The following is a 22,642-nucleotide window of genomic DNA, read 5'->3' on the forward strand; positions in this document are numbered from 1 at the left end:
ACTTATGCTAAACCTTTTCTACAGTATATTTATGGACAGCTTGGTAAGGAGACCACACTATGATCCATACTCAAGTTTAGATCTGACTAATGAAGAGTAAAGGCTTCTGACAGTGTCAACAGAAAAATGTCTACAATTTCTCATGATGAAACCTAACATTTTGGATGACTGTATTGTGACAGAGTTAATATGATCGACAAATGTTAAATTTTTGTCGAAAATTACTCCCAAGTCTTTTATTTTTGATACAGTTTTTAATGGTTGCCCACACAGTTCGTAAGAAGTGTCATATTTTCTGGAACCCTTAAAAAAACTAATTAGACAACATTTTGATATATTTAGGTTTAATTTATTAATGTGACACCACTGCGTTAATCTGTCAAGATCGTCCTGCAGCAGTTGTTGATCAGTTTGGCAATTCATTATTCTGTAGGCTTTGAAATCATCAGCAAAAGCGAGACCTTCACTGTTTTCAAAACAATCAAAAATTGAGTCCACAAACAGATTGAAAAACATTGGGGAACAGTTCCCCCCTTGGGGAACACCAGAAGTTACACATATTGCATCCGATTTAAAAGCACCTATTTTGACCATCTGTCTACGCTCTGACAATAAACTTTTGATCCAACCTACAGCCGAAACATCAAACCCTATATCAAATAATCTCCTGAGAAAAATATTATGGTCTACTTGATCGAAAGCCTTTGAAAAATCTGTGTAAACTGCATCAACTTGCTTGAATTCTTCCAAAGCTTTAATTATTTTTGATTGATATGGTAACAGATTAGTTAGAGTTGAACGACCTGAACAGAAGCCATGCTGATTCTTATTTATTAGCCCACGACACATCCAGTTTAATTGGTCGCTGATAATACTGTCAAACAATTTTGGAAGTGATGATTGATGCATACACTCCTGTAGTTCGTAACATCGTTTTTGTTCCCACTTTTAAAGATGGGCGTGATAAAACTATCCTTCCATTTTTCAGGAAAAATTGAGGATCTTAAAGACTTATTAAATAATAAACTTAGTGGAACCAAAAGGGTACACACACAATATTTTAACAGGCTACTTGGAACACCGTCGGGACCAAGGGTATTTTTACTAGGTAAAAGAGATATCCTTTCGTATATTTCTTTTGTAGAAATATCCGAAAACTTATCGTTTTGGTATATATTTGTGGGTGTACCAAGGTCTAGTTTGTTCTCTGGGTTACTTGGGGTGTACACTGTTTGGAAGTACTTTTTGAACAAATCAACAATCTCTTGCCCATCATTTGATTTATCCTCGCCGTATATTATTGTTTGGGGAAGAGAATGGTTGGTTTTTAAGTCCTTTATGTACCTCCAAAAGTATCTAGGATTTGATTTGAATTCTATATCCATCAATGAGATATACTGAGACCAACAAACCTCCCGAACTTTTTTGCATTCTGAACGCAGTCTAGTAAAAATATTGAGGTCAGCCTGAGATCTGGACTGAGTATAGGTGTAGTGTGCTCTCCTTTTTTGAGAAATAAGCTGTCTTAGTTCCCTTGAAAACCACCTAGGATAAGTGCTGGTTTGGTATTTTTTCACAGGTACAAATGAAGCAATACCAAAAGCTAAAATTTCATAGAAGTAATCAACAGCTAAATCTAAATCAAGACGAGACAAACACTGCTCCCAGTTAATTCCAGCTAAAAAATTGTTTAAACCCACATAATTGACGTTATTGAAATCATAGTACAGATCCTGGCAGAAGAGGCTGTCGTCTACCTGTTTTTTGTGAATATTTCTTAAACTACACTCATAACTAGCATGATGTAAACTGCTGTTTAGAATAGAGTCATTTCCTAACAGTACCTCAACACTTTTATCGTTTGTGAACATAAGATCCAAGAAAATATTTCTGCTGTTAGGAATACTTATCCTTTGAAATAACTGAAGAAAACCAAAAGTTTGGGCAATATGGATAGCTGAAGAAGTTCCAGGACACACAACCTGCAAACTATATTCATCGTTTGACCATATAGCTTCGGGAAGATTATAATCTCCAAAAATATAAAAATATTGTGCTGGAAATCTTTGTAGAACATCCTCTACTGTTTCACAATGAGAGGTGTATACTAATCCAGGCCTGTTTGGTGGAATATAAACTCCTGAAATGATAAATTTTGATGCATTGTACTCACATGAAATAAACAATTGTTCCACGTTCTGATGTGCTATGTTTATCATTTGGGACAGAATAGATCTTCTGACGTAGATCAGTACACCACCACCACTCAATTTTTGGCTTGTTAAAATTGACCTATCACTACGATATAAGTTAAAATATACACATTCTAGTTCACTGTCCAAAAAATCACTATTTAGGTTACTTTCAACTAAAATTATAATATCATACAAGCAACTATTCACAGCCAGTTTAAGACGGTCTATTTTGGTTCGCAGACCGCTGACATTTTGGTAATATATTGTTAATGGGGTGGTTAAAAGTTTTCCTGGGTAATCTGCCTTTTGGGTATTAAGGAAGGGACGCCTTTAATATATTTTATGATCAAATCCTCACCTTCATTATTTCTCTGTGTTAGCTCCTCTTTAACCGCTTTGTATGCATCCTGTTGCATTTTTGTGTAATCATACGCTATTTTGTAGGAACATGACTCCATTTGTAGCTTCTTTCTAGAACGAAGAGCTTTATGTATAACTTCAGAGTTGTTGCAAATAATCTTAAGTGGTCTTTTCTTCCCATCATTCTTTTTCCCTACACGGACAACTTTGACTATTGCACTCTTGTCATTCTCACATCCCAACTTCTTAAAGATATCTATTGCTATATTGGTATCATATGCTATTTTATCTTCTAGCTTTGTATCTATAGACTCTTGAACATTATACACCATAAGGTTTTTAGAGCGTACAAATCGTTCATGGGCCTCGTAAAGAACTTCCTCTGTATTTAGCATTGGGGAAGATTTTAACAATGATAGTTTACCTGTATAGCAACAATATTATTACAGTGATATTGTTAAAGAAAAAGGCTATAACATATTAAAAAAATACTTAAATCGGACAACAGGTTTAGGAAATTCTAAGTATCAAAAATAACCCTTTTTAAGGTGGTGCGTTAAGTTCTTGGTCTAAGAATCTTGGAGCAGTGTATATTGAAATACATCAGCAGACGGTGACACGTCAGAGTATGTAGGTACATAATTTAAGTCAAGAGTAATACCCATCTAACATTAACAAATGCTTTTAGGTAGGGTTCTAAAGATAAAGACTTCTTTGTTTCCACTTTTACATTGTGACTTTTTCTAATATCACCCCATTAACTGTTTTCGAAAGTTAGTTAGTTTCATGTCGCTCTTTATCAGATCTGGTTTAAAACACTCCTACGCTGGGATTCCACCTAACTAATTGAAAGTACCTTCTTATCACATTATACTAAAAAATATCTAAATATATCTTCATCTCCATTTTGCACCTACTGCTAAGTAGAAATGTGCATTTCAGATCTTAATACTTTCATTACATTATACTTCAGACATGTTTCCATTTAGCGGAAACCAAAAATATTTAAATATACCACCATCTCCATTTTGCACCTACTTCTAAGTAGAAATGTGCATTTTCAGATCTTAATACTTTCATTACATTATATTCCAGACGTGTTTCCATTTAGCGTATAATTACATAAGGTTGTATAATAGATGATTACGAGTATATATTTTATTATCATTAGCTAAAGGTGTTTTTGCATTAAAAGCTCGTATGCTGATATTATGTGAACAGCAAAATAATATTCTGAGATTGTCAATAAAAACAACAATAATTTTTTATTTACATTTTTTTATACTTACGAGTATATTGGCATTAGCTAAAGGTGTTTTTGTATTAAAGGCTCGTATGTTGATATAATGTGAACAGCAAAAGAATATTCTAAAATTACGCATAAAAATAAATCTTATTGATCTATGCACTTGGTCTTATTTATTTAAATTAACTTCTACAGGATGTAACAAAAAGGCAGGTCATAAATTAAATCACATATTATTCTGGAACCAAAAATATTTCGTTTGAACCTAACTTACCTTACTACAGATATGCACATAAAAAAGTTACAGCCCTTTGAAGTTTTTTTTTTGTTAACGGCTTTGACAGAGCCAATTAGCCAGATCAATTTTCAATTTCATATATTTCAATTATATATTTGTTTTTTAATAATAAACCCTTTTATGCATAACGCTTGAAATGCATGACATATCTAATGCTTTTTATGCATGACATAACTAACGCTTATTTTCTATAATCTGCTGCTCAGCTTTTTTGCACAACCAATGACCAAAATGAAATAGGTTTCTTAAGGACGAGAAGAAACAAGTGAATGTATGTAATGTCAATAATAAAGTCATTTAGTGTAAAGATTTCTCAGTAAGTAAAGGGGTTTTTGCACATTTTACAACATTTTGTTTTGTAAATATAAAAGAGAGGTTTTTATTACAGAACTTATTAGAGAAAATAAAACATGTAGTTTTTACAGAGACTAAAGAAACAAAATAAAAAACGAAAGGAAGCTAAATTCTTCCTTCATACAATGAATAAGACAAACGAAAATTTTACAGCCAAGCAAATAATACTAACAAAGCTTTGAAAAAGGAAAATCAACCATTCACTATTTATAGATTTTCAGCAAACTTTTGCTTCTTTAAATGGATATCAACTTTTATTTTAAATGAAAAATGTGAATCTATCAGTGAAAATGAATACATTATCGAAACTGACAATGCAGCAAAAGCTATAACAGACGAGGGAAATACAAAACTATCAATATAGGAGTTGGAGTACGACAAGGAGACAAGTTGGAGTCTATGAGACTTTTTAACATAACACTGGACGGAGCGATTAAAAAAATTAAAATCAAGTTGATTGTACAAAGCTCCACACACATTTTAGGATACGCTGGCGAAATGGTAATAGCCGCAAGAGACAAAAAAATAGAATATGTACTGATGACTATAATGGAACAAGCGAAAATAGGAGTAAAAATAAATGAAGAAAAGACGAAGTATACGTTAGTCCCAAGAAAATATATTAACATAAATAATATAAAGATTGAATAATTTATATCCCAAAAAGAAGAGAGATTTAAGTACCTCGGTATGAATAAAGAGCTCAAACAGGAGCAGCCCAGAGATAACTGAAAGAGTAAAGAGAGCAAAAGGGCATATTTAACAAACAAATAAAAAAAAATAAAAGTTAAACAAATCAGTCAAAACAATAAAATGAAAATATATAAACAGCAATCGGATCTGTCGTAACCTACAAAACAGCGACAATGACCTGACTAATAGAGACTGACTTAAGAGAAGCTAAGGATAAGGATAAGCTAAGGATAAGAAGCTAACAGAAAGAACGATCCTCAAAAGAATTCTCGGACAGAAAAATTCCAAAACGAAGGATTCAGACGATCATTTAACATCGAAATTAATAACCAGATAAATGGAGAAGACATCTTGTTCAAGTGCAATCATCAATCATCATCCGAGGTCGGCAATCATCATAGCTATTCGCACTTTAGTGACGGCTGCTCTGAAAAGTTCATTTGATGTACATCCGTGCCATTCTCTCATGTTGCACAGCCATGATATCTCCGTATGCTTCTTTTTTATCTTTCCCTGCATAATAGCCCTATCATGGAACGCAAAATTTTACGAAAACCTCAAAAAAAAGTAAAGGAAGGATGAAAATTTGGGAATAGGCAGTTGAAATTGTCTATTATTATATAAGAAAAAGTTTACAATTCTACACCCCCTCCATTTTACAAAAATTGGAAAATACGGGGTGAAAATTTTTTTCTCGGGGGTGAAAAAATATACGTTCAAAATAAGTCCGGAATTGGATAAAATGACTAATTCTAAGTAACTTTTGTTCTATAGAGTTTTTTTACTAAGTCGATACTTTTCGAGTTATTTGCGAGTGAATGTGTTCATTTTTAACAAAAAAAACATGTTTTTGGACGGCTTTTCGGAGATAACTCAAAAAGTAAGTATTTTAGCGAAAAAAATATTTTTAGTAAAAATATCGCTTATAAAAAATTGAAAAAAATGGTGTATGCGTGAGGTCTGCAGACCCAGTAGAAGCAGAGTTGCAGCTAATGAAATGTACGTTCTGCTTCGTTAAATTACAAATCGAATATTTCAATGTGAAATAACCAACAAACGGAGCACTTTTTGGGGAAAATTCATTGGGGAAACTTTTTTAAAGTGTTTAAAAAAGTTTTATTTTTGTTTTAAAAAAAAATGTTTAACATTAAAAGTAAGTGAGTTACGCTCAAAATATTGTTGGGCCCTTTTATTTTTTGTTAAGAAAATGGCGAAAATTACCCCAAATAAAATTAGTCGTTACCACTTTACAAGTTACATTACTTATGTATTGTTTATTATCTATAAGTTTCATTGGTTCAAAGTGCTCAGTTTTGAAAAAAATTGGGTTTAAAATAAAACATTTTTTTATTTTGAAAAAAATCGTAATTATTTATGGAATTAACTTAAAAACAATTAGGAATACCAAAAATCTCAAAGAGTAATAAAATGTACGTTTTGTTTTTCTGAATATGTTTGATGTTTTGTTTTCTTGTTAGACAAAAATTGGTTATGCTATGGCTGTTCAAAATTTGCCCAAACTCGTGATTAGTTACTCGTTCAAGCCATTTTAACTACAGCTTTTTCAAAACGAAGCACTTTGAACCGATGAAACTTACAGATCATATAAATAATACATAGACAAAATAACTTGCGAAGTGGTAATGTTAAAATTTATATGTGATGCTAATTAGGGGGTGATTTTCCCAATTTTTTTACCAAAAAATAAAAGGGGCCAACAATATTTTGAGCGTAATTCACTTACTTTTAACATTACAAGTTTTTTTTAAAACAGAAATAAACCTTTTTTTAAAAAAGTTAAAATTAATTTTTCCCTAAAAGTGCTCCGTTTTCGGGTTATTTCACATTGAAATATTCGATTTGGAATTTGACGAAGAAGAACCTACTTTTCATTAGCTGCAGCTCTGCTTCTACTGGGTCTACAGACCTCATGTATACACCATTTTCTTTCAATTTTTTATGGGCTATATTTTTGCTAAGAATATTTTTTTCGCTAAAATACTTACTTTTTGAGTTATCTCCGAAAAACCGTCCAAAAACATGTTTTATTTTGTTAAACATGAACATATTCACTCGCAAATAACTCGAAAACTATTGACTTGGTGAAAAAACTCTATAGACGAAAAGTTGTTTAGAATTAGTTCTTTTATCCAATACCGGTCTTATTTTGAATGTATTTTTTTCATCTTCGAGAGGGGTGTATTCCCCTACATTTTTGTAAAATAGAGGGGATGTAGAATTGTAAACTTTTTCTTATGTAATAATAGACAATTTCAACTACCTATTCCCAAATTTTCATCCTTACTTTATTTTTTTTGGGGGTCAGATTGTTCTTTGATCGGGTTATAATGAGTTGGAGCAAATTGTACCTCTCTCCACTTGTAATATGTCCCAGATATTCCAATTTTCTTGTTGTTTATGTATTTAAGACTTCCATTTATTTATTCATCTTTCTTAGAACTGCTTTGTTCGTGACGTGTTCTGTCCATGATATTTTCAGAATTCTTCTATATACCCACAACTCGGAGTGATTCTAGTTTTTTCATCGATGCCGCATTCAAGGTCAGACATGAAAAGGCTTCAAAGTTGAAAGGCCTCATGTATTAAAGCATAATCTTAAAGTGGAGACATAATCATGTCTCAAATCACACTAAAATATGCGAAGGATGAAGTCAGAGAGCAAGAAAATAAAGAAAAAGCGGAGTGGTTTACCGCGAAAAACTTATTAGATTATTAAAAAATCAAAGACCAAAAATCAAAAATCAGCCTTATAATGTTGTAACCACCTAAATGATAAAGAAAAAATGTCCAAGAAAAAAGAAATCTACGAGAAAAATTTTTGTTTTGAGGATGGTTTGAAGGAATCATAAAAGTAATAATACATAATATACAGGGTGTCCAGAAACTCTACCGACAAACGAAGACAGAAGATTCTTCAGAGAATTTTAAGACATTTTAATCCAATTCGCTTAGTACGAAAATGCTTCCTAAGGGAGCTATAGCTCTTTGAAGATGGCGTCTTGTAATTAGTTTTTCTCAAATACCTCCAGAATGCTTCTATTTAGAAAAACAAAAATAGGTGCGTGTATTTATCTTTCAGAGATAACTCTATTCCATCTATTGCGAATTTCTGGTACCGATCATAGGCGTCCGTTTTGGGTAGGGCAACAGTTACTTTATCGCCTAACTTTTTTTGTCTTTAATTTTTAAGCATTTTTGGCTCTGAATTATTAAATTGTGAGGTATTCTAGTACTAAAAGGTACTCTTGCTTTAAGTCGATAGGATACACCGTTTTCTAGAAAAATCGATTTGAAAACTTGTCGTTTCTTGAATTTCAAAAAAATTTTCAAAAAAAAAGTATTTAGAAAGACGAAACCTGGTACATTTATTTATATTCCAGAGATGAATCGATTTCATTAATTGCGAATTTCCAGTATCGGTCATAGACGTCCGTTTTGGGTAGGTCAACAGTTATTTTATAGCATAACATTTTGTCTTTAATTTTTAAGCATTTTTGACATTAGATTATTAAATTATGAGGTATTCGAGTACTAAAAGTTACTCTTGCATTAAGTTGATAAAATACATAGTTTTTATTTAAACTTTTTTTAATTTTTTTTTCAAATTCCAAGAACAAAAAGCTTTCAAATCGATTTTTCTGGAAAACGGTGTGTCCTATCGACTTCTAGCTCTCTTAGAAAGCATTTTTGGATTAAGTGAATTGGGTTAAGTTATCTTAAAATTATCTGAGGAATCTCCTGTCTTCGTTTGTCGGTAGAGTTTCTGGACACCCTATATAACAATACATGTATAATAATACATATATAATAATACATACATAATTTACACTATAATATTTACGTGTAATCAGAAAGCACTAAATACATTTTTTGATACAAAAAGTAAACAAATTACATTTTTAGTTTGACATGAAGTAGATATAAAGGCATACGAAATCTATTTTATTTTGACGTCGATCTAAAAAAAATGTTATATTGCAGAATTCATATTTTGACGCATTCATCTTTTTACATTTACTTTGTACCATTGCATGTTTATGTAAAATGGCTTTTTCTGTATATTTACTAATTGTGCCAAACACCACATACCTATATAATTCATCATGTAGTACAACATTCAAGTTTCCAAAAATATCATACATTTTTGTTAAAGATTAATTAAAAAGTACTACTTTTTATTTTTATTTCCCTGTGTTCAGCGTAGAGTTATAAAAATATGACATTTATTTACAAAATAATTTGTTTCATAATCAAAACCTCTTAAAAAACTAAAACGGAATTTATGTAAAAGACACATAAAGATACTTAAAGAGTGGAACTGGGCGGGCCATGAAACCATCATGAATGACGGATAGTGGATCAGAAAAAATACAGTGTGTATTCCCCCCTGTGGGAACCTCTTAACTGTTTTCTCCACAATCTCTTCTCCTTACAGAATTGTTAGAATCAGCCTATTTTCCTGCATTGCTTTGATCCAATAATTGCATACGGTACTAGATATCCCTTTTTTATGCCGCAACATCACAAATAATCTCTAAGATCCCTAAGATCCTAAGCAATAGCAACGATTTAATTTACCTTCAGATGCCATAACTTTCATATTTTTCATTGTTTCAAATAGTTTGTGTTTGTCGAACTGGTCAAAGACTTTGTCACAATATATTAACGCAATTGGATTTATATGTACAATTCTCTTCTTCTTCTTCTTCTTCTTCTTCTTCTTCTTCTTCTTCTTCTTCTTCTTCTTCTTCTTCTTCTTCGTCTTCTTTCTTCTTCTTCTTCGTCTTCTTCTTCTTCGTCTTCCTTTTCTTCTTCTTCTTCTCCTTCTTCTTCTTCTTCTTCTTCTTCTTCTTCTTCTGTTTCTTCTTCTTTTTCTTTTTCTTCTTCTTCAACCTTTGTTCATCCACTGCTGGACATATACGTCTTCCATTTGCTTCCATCGATTTCTACTCTTGGCAATTCTCATCCACTGCTTGCCCGCAACTTGTTTGATATCATCTGTCCACCCCTTGTGCGACCTGCAGATTGTGGAGGTGCATATTGTGGAAGCGACCACCAACTCCTTGTAGCTGTATTCCGAATACGTTTTAGAAACAAACACAAACTCACTCCTAGAACTCCCAGGTTTACGGAGACTGAACTTTTAACTTTCAAAGAAAGAATAAACCCAGTGCTAACTGAGAAAACTTCTACCCCCATAGATGATATCGAGACTTTCTGGGAGGTTTTAAAAGAGATATATCAGACACAGCTAAGAAAAGTCGCCAACCCATAAAAAACAACAGTCGTAAACCATAGATCAGTGACCAAACATGGAAAGTTATAGAACAAAGAAGGCAACTTAAAGTTGGCAGTTTTGATTTAAACGACTATCGAAGCTTACCAAGAGAAATCCAAAGAAATTGCCGGAAAGATAAAGACAAATATGTGTCTATCATTTGCCAGGGAGTAGAAATCCACTTACATCGAAATGAAACAAAAGATCTCTTTCAGAAAGTAAAGTTACTGGCTCGAGAATTCAAACCCAGAAATTACGCTATAGAGGATGAGACAGGTAATATGGTAAGCGATATGGATGCGGTTCTGGAGACTTGGAAGAAATACTGCACAGAACTCTACAAAGCTGAAACCTCTAACCATAATCATATAACAACACTGCAAGTCTCAACAACAACCCTAGAACCAGATATTCTAAGGTCTGAAGTCGATGAAGCCATAAAACACCTTAAAAGAAATAAATTACCTGGTTGCGATGACAGAACTTTAACAGAACATGGGTGAACATGGTTTCCAATTAATGTGGAGACTGTGCAATCATGTATGGAGAATCGGCAAATGGCCCAGTGATTGATGTACCGCACTATTTACTCCCATTCATAAGAAAGGCGTAACCACAAAATGTAGTAACTACCGAACCATTTCACTAATTTCACACCCAAGTAAAATTATGTTGAGAATCTTCAAGTGTCGCATGCAAACATACCTGGATAGACAAATACCACAAGAACAGGCAGGCTTCGTGAAGGGTAAAGGTACAAGGGAGCAAATTCTTAATATGCGACAACTCATTGAGAAAGCACGAGAATTCAAAATTCCGATGATCACCTGCTTTCTGGATTATCAGAAGGCATTTGACTGTGTAAACTGGACACTTTTGTGGAAAGTTCTACATGAGATGGGGGTTCCTGATCATCTGTCAGCTCCGGTGAAAAGCCTATATGAGAACAGTGAAACCAGAATAAGAATTGAAAACCATAAATCCGATCCTTTTAAAATAGGTAGAGGAGTCCGACATGGATGTATTCTATCTCCAAGTCTTTTTAATTTCTATGGGGAATATATAATGAGAAAAGCACTCGACAAATGGAATGGCGGTATTTCTATCGCAGGAAAGAAGATCTCAAATCTCAGATATGCAGATGATAAAACATTAATAACTGCATCCGAAGAAGAAATGTCCAGCCTGCTGCAGCTAGTGGAAGCCGAAAGCAATAGATGTGGTCTCAAAATCAATAAACAAAAAACAAAAATTATGATAGTAGATTATTCAAATTCACTTCAGACAACAGGAGCCTTGGACCAGTTTGAAGTGGTTAACGAGTTCAATTATCTAGGATCATACATCAGTAATACAGGATCTTGTGAAACAGAAATACGTAGGAGAATACGCATGGCCAATAACGCTATGAGCCGATTATCGAAAATCTGGAAAGATCGCTCCTTGTCGAAGAACACCAAAATAAGATTAGTACGTGCCTTAATTTTTCCCATATTTAATTATGGATCTGAAACATGGACAATGAAATCCGACGACAAAAAAAGGATTGACGCCTTTGAAATGTGGTCCTGGAGAAGAATGCTTCGGATCTCATGGACGGAACGCAGAACAAATCACTCAATCCTTCAAGAGCTTAATATTCAGACTCGACTTTCCTCTATTTGCCTCTCCACCGTCTTAAAATTTTTCGGCCATATTGCAAGAAGAAGTGATGATAATCTTGAGAGACTTATAATTCCGGGAAACGTTGAAGGGCGCATAAGTAGAGGTCGCTCACCTACTCGATGGATGGATCAAGTACAGAAAGCCAGTGGAAAAACATTATCTGAATCCATGAGGGAAGCTCAGGACAGAAGCCGATGGAAAGAGATAGTTGCTCGTATTATAGGGAATCACGACACTCAGCAATGAGGAAACGACTGAGGAGGAGGAGTCCACCTCTTCTGCGGTCTGTCTACTCCTCGCCTATTCTCTCTTGGTCTCCAGTTTGTTAATCTCTGTGTCCATTTTTCGAGATTATCACGGACAACATGAACATGTCCGACCCATTGCCACTTGAGCCTTGCTATACGTTCTGCGACATCAGTAATCTTTGCTCTTTCACGAATGTCGATATTTCGAATCCTGTCTCTCAAACTTATCACTAGCATGGCTCTCTCCATTGCTCTTTGGGTTGTACTGAGCTGCCCTTAGATTTTCTTTGTAGAGACCATGATCTCCAGTCCATATGTAGTTACAGGCAAGATACATTTGTCATAAAATCTACGTTTTAGGCACTTTGGTATATCTATGTTCTTCAAAATAAAGCTTAACTTGCCAAAAGCTACCCAAGACAATAATTTTGTGCATCTTTTTATTTCGGCTATTTGGTTTTCTTTGCCGATTTTAATGATATTTCCAAGATATAAATATATAGTAGTCTACATTTTCAAGACTGAAGTTGTAAATAACAAGATTAGTTTGTAAATTACTCAGTATTTTTGTTCTCTAACAATTCTCTTAGTTATTTGATAATTTGTTCGAGAATTGATTGTATTCAATATACTGATACCTCTATAATTTCCATAATTGTTGAGAGCGTAACAAGAGACCTCACTATCTTAGAATTTTCATGTTTACTTTGTCAGATCGTGTGGCTTTCTATTCTTTTACGTTGCTATGTATCCGTTTCTTCTTCATCAAGTTCCTTCTTCTATCGAAGACTGGAAATCATCTTGGCTATGCGGAATTTTGGCGACTGCCGCTAGAAATAGTTCTGAACTACTGCATTCAAACCGTTCTCAAAGTTCGTAGGCCAGGATATTCTTCGTATTCCCATCTTTCATTCCTCGCATTTTTCCTTGCATAAGTTGTAATTTTGAGTATTTTTGCCCTCTCATCACATGTTCTAAGTACTCAAGTTTTCGTCTTTTGATTGCTACCCTATGATTGATAGTAACTTTTGCCATTCTTTGAAATCCATGATATTAGTGGGATTTTTAACATCAAAACTAAAAGACGGCCAACTTATTCCGATGCACTTGTTTGGACTAGTGTCTACGCTTCCAAGCCATCAAGAAGAGTAGAGAACATGTAACACCGGAGCATCCTTAGGTGTAGCTTGACCTTATTAAGACAACAAAAAACTTTTAAGTTCAATGAATGCACATGCTATTTCAATATGTGTCTTCTTAATTTCATTGGTTTGGTCTACTTGATGTTGTCCATGTTTCTAAGTATTTGTAGGTATTCACACTCTCAATTACAGTATCATAAATACTCAATTGGATATTTGCACCTGATAATTTAGTTATGATCATGCATTTATTTTTCTTCAAATTCATCTTCAGCCCTTATTTATGACAGTATTACGTCTTAAAAACGTAAGTTATTCAAAACTTTTCTAATGATAGATATGTCTTCTATTGAATCTGAGAACGCTTTTTTAATTACAGCTTCACTGTAGATATTAAAGAATAGTGGGGACAGCACGCAACCCTGACGAACCCCACTCTGTATCTTAATATCTCGGGTGTTCTGGTTGTCAACTTACCTTGGCAATTTGATTCCAATATAGATTAGGTATAACTTTCATATCACGACTGTCAATAATTTTGCATTTTAATATATCTACAAGCTTTTTATGTTGAACCTTATCCGTTGAACAGACTAATCCCTTTAGATATACCAAAATATGCTGTTATATCGTTTAAACTTCTTTAATATAATACGTGCTAGGCGTAGGTAAATAGGTCTTACACATGTCCTGATCATGTATTTGTTTCTAAAGTATCTATCCCTAGTGATACTGAAGCAGCTTTATTTATCTGACGCTTTATTTGATTTAGTAGATAACGGCAGCAAGAAGGAAATATATCCTGGTATTTGAGCTAAATTATTTTGTCACACATCACAAATTTACATCTCAAAGTATCCTTAAAGGATGCTATGCTTGTATTTTTTGATCAATATATTCATGTTATTTTTTATCATGCTTACGGAGTTGTTTTAAAGTACGCTTCGTTAAAGCTGCAAGTACATACGTAAATGTCTGTGTTATAACATCCACGTAAAATGACTGAAGTTTTTTAGCATAATTATGATGACATTTAAAGAGTTTACTGCTTTGTTTTCAATCTGAAATTATTTATTTTAAAATCTACCTTACATATCCAATATAACACTATATTAAAGAGTGGTCAATCAAACCAAAAAGTTTGTACATATTTATCCTCTACATTTTCAAACACAAATTTATGATTTTTATTTCGAATGCGTCAACATTGGATTCAAACACACTAAAAACAGCACCAAATTTTTTTTCTGTGTAGCACTTTATGTAGCATCTGTAGTGTAGACTTAGTTCGTAAAAACTTTTTGGTTATGACGTGACCACTCCAGCGCTTGGCCTTAAACTAAAATACTCTGGTGGTAGGTAGCTTGCGGAGTGGTCCCGTCGAAACAGAAATCAGGCCTAAGTTGGTCCAGAGGGCGATGCTGAGGCTGCAGGAGCTCGATAGGCTGTATTCAGATCGAGCACGACCGAGGTGAGCCTATTTTTATTTACTGCTTTCTACAATTATATCATTGTGTACATATCACCAAAAATATAAAATAAAATAAAAAAATATGGTCACTATTTTTCACCATATACCTACGAAGTAGATCCATGATTCACTGTTTCTCGATTGTTTTTGTTGCTCTGTATTTTCTACTTGTTATGAGATTGACAAGCATCTTATTAAGTAGATTAATTAATTAATTATTTTAATTGATTTTTATGAAACAAAACCAAAATTTAATAAATTTTTCAATTAATAATATTCTCAGGGCTAATTGATTGGATGTATTACCTTTATTTTGTGGCTTCTAGTATTTCTCGTTGCTTGATTTATCCAGGACAAAACAGGTAAAATAAATATACTCAAACTCATATAAATTTTATAACTACTATTTTTTATATACTATACCATAAATATAAAAAAATTTAAAATTTATGCTAAACTTTATTCTGCTGTAAACTCTCTTATCTAATCAAAAAAAATTCTTTAATTCTATTATCTCCATTTGTGAACCAACAATTCATTCAATTGAATCGGTAGACTGTTCTTATTATTATTTAAAAAATTAATTTCAACTTTTTAAATAGATTACTTATATCTTCTATGAATTTATGAATGAATAATTTATGCTGTAATTCTACTAAGTTGACAAAAACAAATATGGTATGTAATACCAAACAACTCTCTCTTTTCACAAACAATCTGACTAACCTTTGCTAACGTCCTTATTTCTTCTGCTGGATTGTGTTGTTCCTAGTTCTCCCACAACGTGTTCCTCGGATTCTGCAAACTGTCCTTCTCCTTCAAACTGTTTAAAAAAACAGCACTCATTCGAATTCTCTCCTCAAATTAAAACCTCTGACTCGATAAAACAATATCAATTTTTAGAATTCCAAGATTTGTTCTCTCAGCTTTGTATCTCGTGCAAAGTTTATATGTATAATACGGCTACTCGTTCCAGAGAGAAACTGGAATATATTCGGACACAAGAAGTTTGTACTTCTCGACTTGATCACGATTTCGTCTTAACACGAATGTGCTTCCACGGTCACCAATTTAACACATTTTACACAAAAATACTACTTTCAAACTGGACTGATTGCTTTCGAGGTTAATTAAACAATGAATTCCTTTTTCTCTCATCAATTTGAAACTCACCACTCCATTCTCTTTCCATCGGTCTCCTAGCCAATCACAAGCATTCTCCACACATTATATCCCTACTTTTTTTTCTTAAGAACAAATGGTATTGTATACAAAATTTCTTTCTTGTCAATTTCCAGGAGATATTAAAATTAATTTTACTTACAATCTAGAAAAACCCTCTATTTTAAACTAAACAAAATTGTTTACTATCCGTTTCTTTCTGGGAAACCATATAAAAAACACTCTCCATTGTTCAAACAAAACGTAGTATACATTAACTTTCTAAACAACCTTTTGTAGTCCGTTCTGTTGAAATGTATAAATTGTTCGTAGACACTTCACCACTAAAATTTTACTCTTTCGCGAAGCCATTTTATGGCTAAATTATTTTATTTACAAAATTTGACCATATACAGGGTCATGAAAATTTACGGTCTCGTGGTCTTTGACATCAATTAATTTTTTAAATTCTCCCCATAAAATTATTTAACAATTTATAAGATAATTTCTCATCTAATTCTAATAATATTCTTTTATGTAACATTGGCCGGTACTAAATATTTATTATTAATTTATCCATTATGTCATCACTGATTTCTTCTGATATTTTCCTTGAGGTAATAATAGGCTCTCAGAGAGCTTACCGCAATTCGCTCTGAGGATTCCATAAGGACGAAATACGTTTAAGAGAATGGTGGTTTAAGAGAATGATGCTGAAATTAAATCTTAACTATCCTTCTTTTTCGTTTACTCACGCAAATTTGTGCTTAGATAAGATGACCTTTTATGGAATGCAATTTTAAGATTCCTCATGTTAGCTAATTTATCGTCTGTTTGCTTTGAAACTTATAGAAAGCACAGCAGTTTCCTGAGTTAATTTCGACCGTAAGAAATATTCGGATTTTTATTGTTTTTAATGTAAGCCTCAAAGAATTGATCTCAATCTGCTAATAGTCCAGGACCAAAGCTTTTCACCTCGCAATTTTTACAGAATGGATCGATTTTCTTGAAAATTTAAGAATGAGTAGTGAATAGTCCATGGATCAAAATCTATATGATGCGGAAAGGCGCTTTTACCATGGGGGTGGTTGCCGCCCCATCTCGGGGGTGGAAACTTTTTATTATATTTTGACTACAAAAGTTGATAAAAACATTCATTCTAAGCTAAAAATGTTCTATACATTTTTTTAGGTAAAATTAATAGTCTTGGATTTATTCGCTATCGAAATTGTAAGTTTTATTTCGAAAAAATCAATGTTTTTCGATAATACTCATTTACGATTCACTCAATTTTTGCGGTGAAAAAAAATTTTTTCAGACCATGTTCTTGGTAATTAAAAATAACCTACAATTTCATATTTAAACATTTTTCGCATCTCTGATGATAATCTTTAAAGAAAACCAAATAACGTCAATGACTAATTTTAATAGGGTGGTGATTAGAAGGTTACTTGCGATCACTTTTCGCTGAAAAAAATAGGAACTGACATTCTTTTCATTATGTCACTTAATTTTTGAGCTAGAGTTTTTTTATTTCTGGAGATAGATATTTTTAAATACCTTAAATTAGTTTGAACAAATTATCCTGGAAAATGCATAGTTTTTCCGTCTTTTGACTTTGAAACTACAATATTTAGCATTTGACGAAGAAGATCTAACATATAATAAAGTATAGCTCGATTACTATTGGTCTTAAAGAAAAAAAAACGGTTTTGTTTAATTTTTTAAAAGCTACATTTTTGTTAAGAAAATTTTTTTTATTTAGCTAATGCCTTGACAATTAATGGCCATTGGCATGGTAGGTACGGTAAATTTTTGCAGTTCATAGGTACCTAGTGTCATGTGTAGTGTGTGTGTTTTGAGTAAGTGTCTTGTTACTTTGCAAAGTCGACGTCATTGTCTTTGTTAAGTAAAGTTGTTTTGATAAAACGAAAACTTTTGGAGTTATTAGCAGAAAACTTATTAAAAACATTGATTTTTTCGATATAAATCTAACAGCGAATAAATCGAAAACTATTAGTTTTATCAAAAAATGTGTAGAACGTTTTTTGCTTAGAATGAATATTTTTACCAATTTTTGCGGTCAAAATATAATAAAAAATGTCCACCCCCGAGATGGAGTGGCAACCACCCCCATGGTAAAAGCGCCTTTCAGCATCATATAGATTTTGATCCTTGGACTATCCACTACTTATTCTCAAAAGTTCAAGCAAATCGATCCATTCTGTAAAAATTGCGAGGTTTTGTCCTATTTTAAGCTTCATTATTTGGACTATAACAAAAAGGTATATTTATTAAGTCTATAGGTCCAGTAAAAGCAAAGTTAAAACATATGAAAAATATGTTCTTCTTTGTCACATTCCAAATCAAATATTTCTACCTGAAATAACTAAAAAATAAAGAACTTTTCAGGGAAATCTCACTGAAACTTTTTTTAAAGTGTTTAAAACAGCTTAATTTTTATTTTTATGAAAGTTTCTAACATAAAGATAGAGTAAGTTACTCTCAAAATAATGTTTTCCTCCTTTTTTAATAAAAAAAAATCGTGAAAATGACGTATTTGACGTATTTATCATTTCTATGTATGTGCCTCAAATAGGCTGTTTTTTTCTTTTTAATGGTGGTCAAAAGTTCGCTGTCTCTACCCATTCTGTGCAACACCATTACTTTCGTAATATGATCGGTTCACGGTATTTTAAAAATTCTTCTAAAAAAGCCACCTCTCATAAGCTTCCAGGTTTCTAATTAAGTCAGTATTAATAGTCAAAGCTTCGACATCATAAAAAAGAATAGAGAGTGGATATTACATTTTACCATCCGATATCGGATTTGCACATTGAGTCTTTGGTTACTCAGCAATTTCCTCATGTGAAAAATTGATTGCTCTATTCTTGATCGAATTTCTGATTTCGGATTTAAATCTTCCGTAATCCAGACCCCAAAGTATTTCATTTTGTCCACTTGTTCCATATTTTAATTTCTTTATCTGGATCCTTTTTATGACTTTACTATCCCTCTTCTGATCACCAGGATTTTTGTTTGTTATTTGTTTATTATTAAACCAAACTGTTTCTCAGTATCATAAATTCTGTTTAGCAGCGTCTACTGAATTCCATTATACTTAATTAAGTACTTATTGTTAAAATTCTACCCTGTAGAAATAATTATTCGGATAATACATCGTCTCAAAGCCGATTAGGTCACCTTTCAAATGAGTTGTCCAGTGATCTCGGTTTGTATTCAAAAAAATCGTCGATTACGCTGACACTGATGACGTAGTGTCCAACACATATACAGTGCGGTGAAATAAGTGTTGCCCCCCCTATTAACTTGTTTATTTTAAGAATATACGCAAAACCTTAGGACAGGTCGATTTTTAAACTAACCATAGTATATTATAGCATCAACGTTTCGAACTTTACGCGATCCCTCTTCAGGTGACAGGCATAACTATAATTTTTTTAAATAGGAAAGTACATCACGTGACACCTCATTTAAAAGATCTTAAAATACTGATTTCAAAAATGTATAATACTTTAATCCTATTTGGGAGCGTAGGCGCAAAATTTCGGTCGAACTCTTTTTAAACGCATTTATTTTTTTCAAATTATGAGAAAACTAATAAGTATTTTTGAAAAATTTAAACGCAGGATCAAAGATTAGATTATTACCGAGGGCTGACAGTCCCTTAGAATAAACAAAAAGTTTCTTTTGAATGATATATTTGAAATTAAAAATCACACTAAATTTTCTCTTTTTTTCACCACTGTGACTTATTAAAATAAACATTATAGGAGTTCTCAGGGACTTTGGACCATCGAGAATACTGTAATATTTCATTATGCGTTTAAATTTTTCAAAAATATTTATTAGTTTTTTCAGACCGCGTGTACGAGACTAATGGAGGACGAGTATAACAATACCTATACACAAGAGAGGAAACAGCAAATACCCTAGCAACTACCATACCATCACCTTGCTGAGCACAACTCTTAAACTCTTAACAAAAATACTTGCCAATAAAATAAATGAAGAATACACAATTAGTGAGGAACAACAAGGTTTTCGGAAAAATAGGTCCACAATAGACGCCATATTCATGGCCAGAAATATTGCTGAGAAAGCACTGGAATATAATAAACCTGCATTTATGTGCTTTATAGATCTGACTAAGGCCTTCGATTGTGTAAGATTGGAAGATGTGCTAAGATTGCCAAAGGAGAAAAATCAGCCCAACAAGATGATAAGGATAATTAAAGACATTGATACGAAGAACAAAACCAGAAAAAAGTCGAGAATTAACTAACATCGGAAGTAGAAATAAACTCGGGAATCAGACAAGGGGATAGCTTGAGCCCATTGCTTTTTAATTTAGTCATGGACAAAATCATAGAAAACATTAAAGGTACTGGAAAAGGATATAAGATGGCGGAAAAACAAATAAAAATCCTCTGTTATGCTGACGACGCAATCTTAATCTCCGATAACGAGAATAACCTACAGCGAATGGCACAAACTTTCAATACAATGGCGAAGAACTACAACATGAAAATATCAACAGCCAAGACAAAATCCCTGGTAGTGTTAAGGGAACCCATAAGATGCAAATTAGTAATTAACAACGAACTAATTGAACAAGTCTCGAGATTCCCATATCTGGGAATCGAAATATGTAGTTATGGAGATGTTAAAGAGAGCGTCCAAAAGCAAGCAAATAAAGCCAATTACGTGTCATGATGTCTGAGGGATGTCATCTGGAGAAACAAAGATATGAGGCTGGAAGGGAAAGTACGCATATACAAATCATGTGTAAGACCGATCATGACGTACGCTATAGAAACAAGATGTGACACAGTAAAAACCAAGAGGATACTGAGAACATCAGAAATGAGAACGCTGAGGTCAATAACTGGGAAAACACTGAGAGACAGAATACCGAACGACAGAATAAGAGATCTCTGTAACATACAAGATATAGTACGGTGGGGAAGACAGAGACGACGAGAGTGGAATCAGCATGTAACGAGAATGGACAGCGAGAGAATAGCCCGAATAGCCAGGGATTCGAAGCCAACAGGCAAGAGGCCAATAGGAAGACCCTTTAAAAGGCGGCGAGATAGCTGGCAGTCAATATCACAGCTACTAATACAAGCTCAAAATCGGTAAGGAACAGGTCAAGAGGCCTATTATAAGAAGAAGAAGAAGAAGAAGTTTTTTCAGGATTCGAAAAAAATGATTGCATTTAGAAAGAATTCGACCGAAATTTTGCGCATACGCTCTCAAACAGGATTAAAGTATTATACATTTTTGTAATCAGTATTTCAAGTGCTTTTAAATCAGGTGACACATGATGTAATTTCCTATTTAAAAAAATCAAAGTTATGCCTGTCACCTGAAGAGTTATCGCGTAAAGTTCGAAACGTTGATGCTATAATATACTATGGTTAGTTTACCTGTCCGAGCGTTTTGCTTATATTCTTAAAATAAACAAGTTAATGGGGGGGGGGGCAACACTTATTCCACCGCACTATATAAGATAGTAATTGACCATGACCATTCAAAAATTAAAATTAGCGTGTTTAAAAATATTTTTTAAAGTCGTCTGTTTTTGAAATAATGAATTTTTTCCTTACGTTTGCACCATACTGTATCTATTCCTACAGTTTCACACAAAGACACTGAATCGTGGTAGACTAACAATTCCGATATTTTTCTTTATATTTACGTCCCTAATAAAAGTTGAAATGTTTTCTTTCTTTTCTATGTTTGCCCATCGATAAATCATCATTAAATCATTAAATACTATTAATCTTTTCCTGTTGTACGAGTAAACACAAGTGCACTTAACCACTTGCAATGGCGAGGAAAGGAAATCGTCAGTACTCCTGGGAAATCAAGGAATAGACCAATTTCATCAGAATCTGATATGGGTTTTACAGTATTGATACAATTTGATAATCACGGTAAAATTTCTTCTAAATCTCGATGGTTTTGTACAATTTCTAGTGTTTTTACTTTTACAAATAAAATGGGATAAACAGTTGTTTACATTTTGTAACTTGCGATAAGAATAACAAATATGTGTTTTTAATAATATTTTTGGATATAATATGTATAGGTACTGCGAGGCATAAGTTACTAGACGGGGCTGTATAGTCAGTCGCCTTCGTTAGCGAAATTATTCCGATTCGTTTTTTTTTTGCACAAACTTACTCAAAAAGAGGTCCTTATAACAAATCCACAGAGTGCCAGGCGTTGAAAAATGTGGAAAAATGGCTGTGGTCAAAAAAGTATTGTTTAGAGGTACAATTATTGTTTTTAAATAAATTCACAAAAATAATTTTTTCATTTCCAACAAATTTTTTTAGATAGTCTGGGTCATTCCGAGCAAACAAGTTCTCTTGTAATTTTTCTCTAAACTTGATTATTGTCGAGTTATACGCAATTTAAAATTTGAAAAATGCGAAAATGGCTATTTTTAAGGCTTAATATGTCAATTAAAAATTATAT

The 22,642-nt window shown here is 33.0% G+C and overlaps 1 protein-coding gene across 2 annotated transcripts in view; it reads left to right on the top strand.

Moving 5' to 3' along the window:
* LOC114329501 (uncharacterized) overlaps positions 1-22,642 on the top strand; it is a 554,120-nt gene that overhangs the window by 302,314 nt on the left and 229,164 nt on the right. The window contains exon 3 of one of the 2 annotated variants that reach the window (XM_028278630.2): positions 14,864-14,971. The exons of the other annotated variant lie outside the window; for it this stretch is intronic. Coding sequence (XP_028134431.1) covers positions 14,864-14,971 — 108 coding nt within the window. The remainder of the gene's footprint in view (positions 1-14,863; positions 14,972-22,642) is intronic. 2 annotated transcript variants of the gene reach the window in all.

This window comes from Diabrotica virgifera, chromosome 1 (assembly GCF_917563875.1).
Source record: "Diabrotica virgifera virgifera chromosome 1, PGI_DIABVI_V3a".
Classification (NCBI taxonomy): Eukaryota; Metazoa; Arthropoda; class Insecta; order Coleoptera; family Chrysomelidae; genus Diabrotica; species Diabrotica virgifera.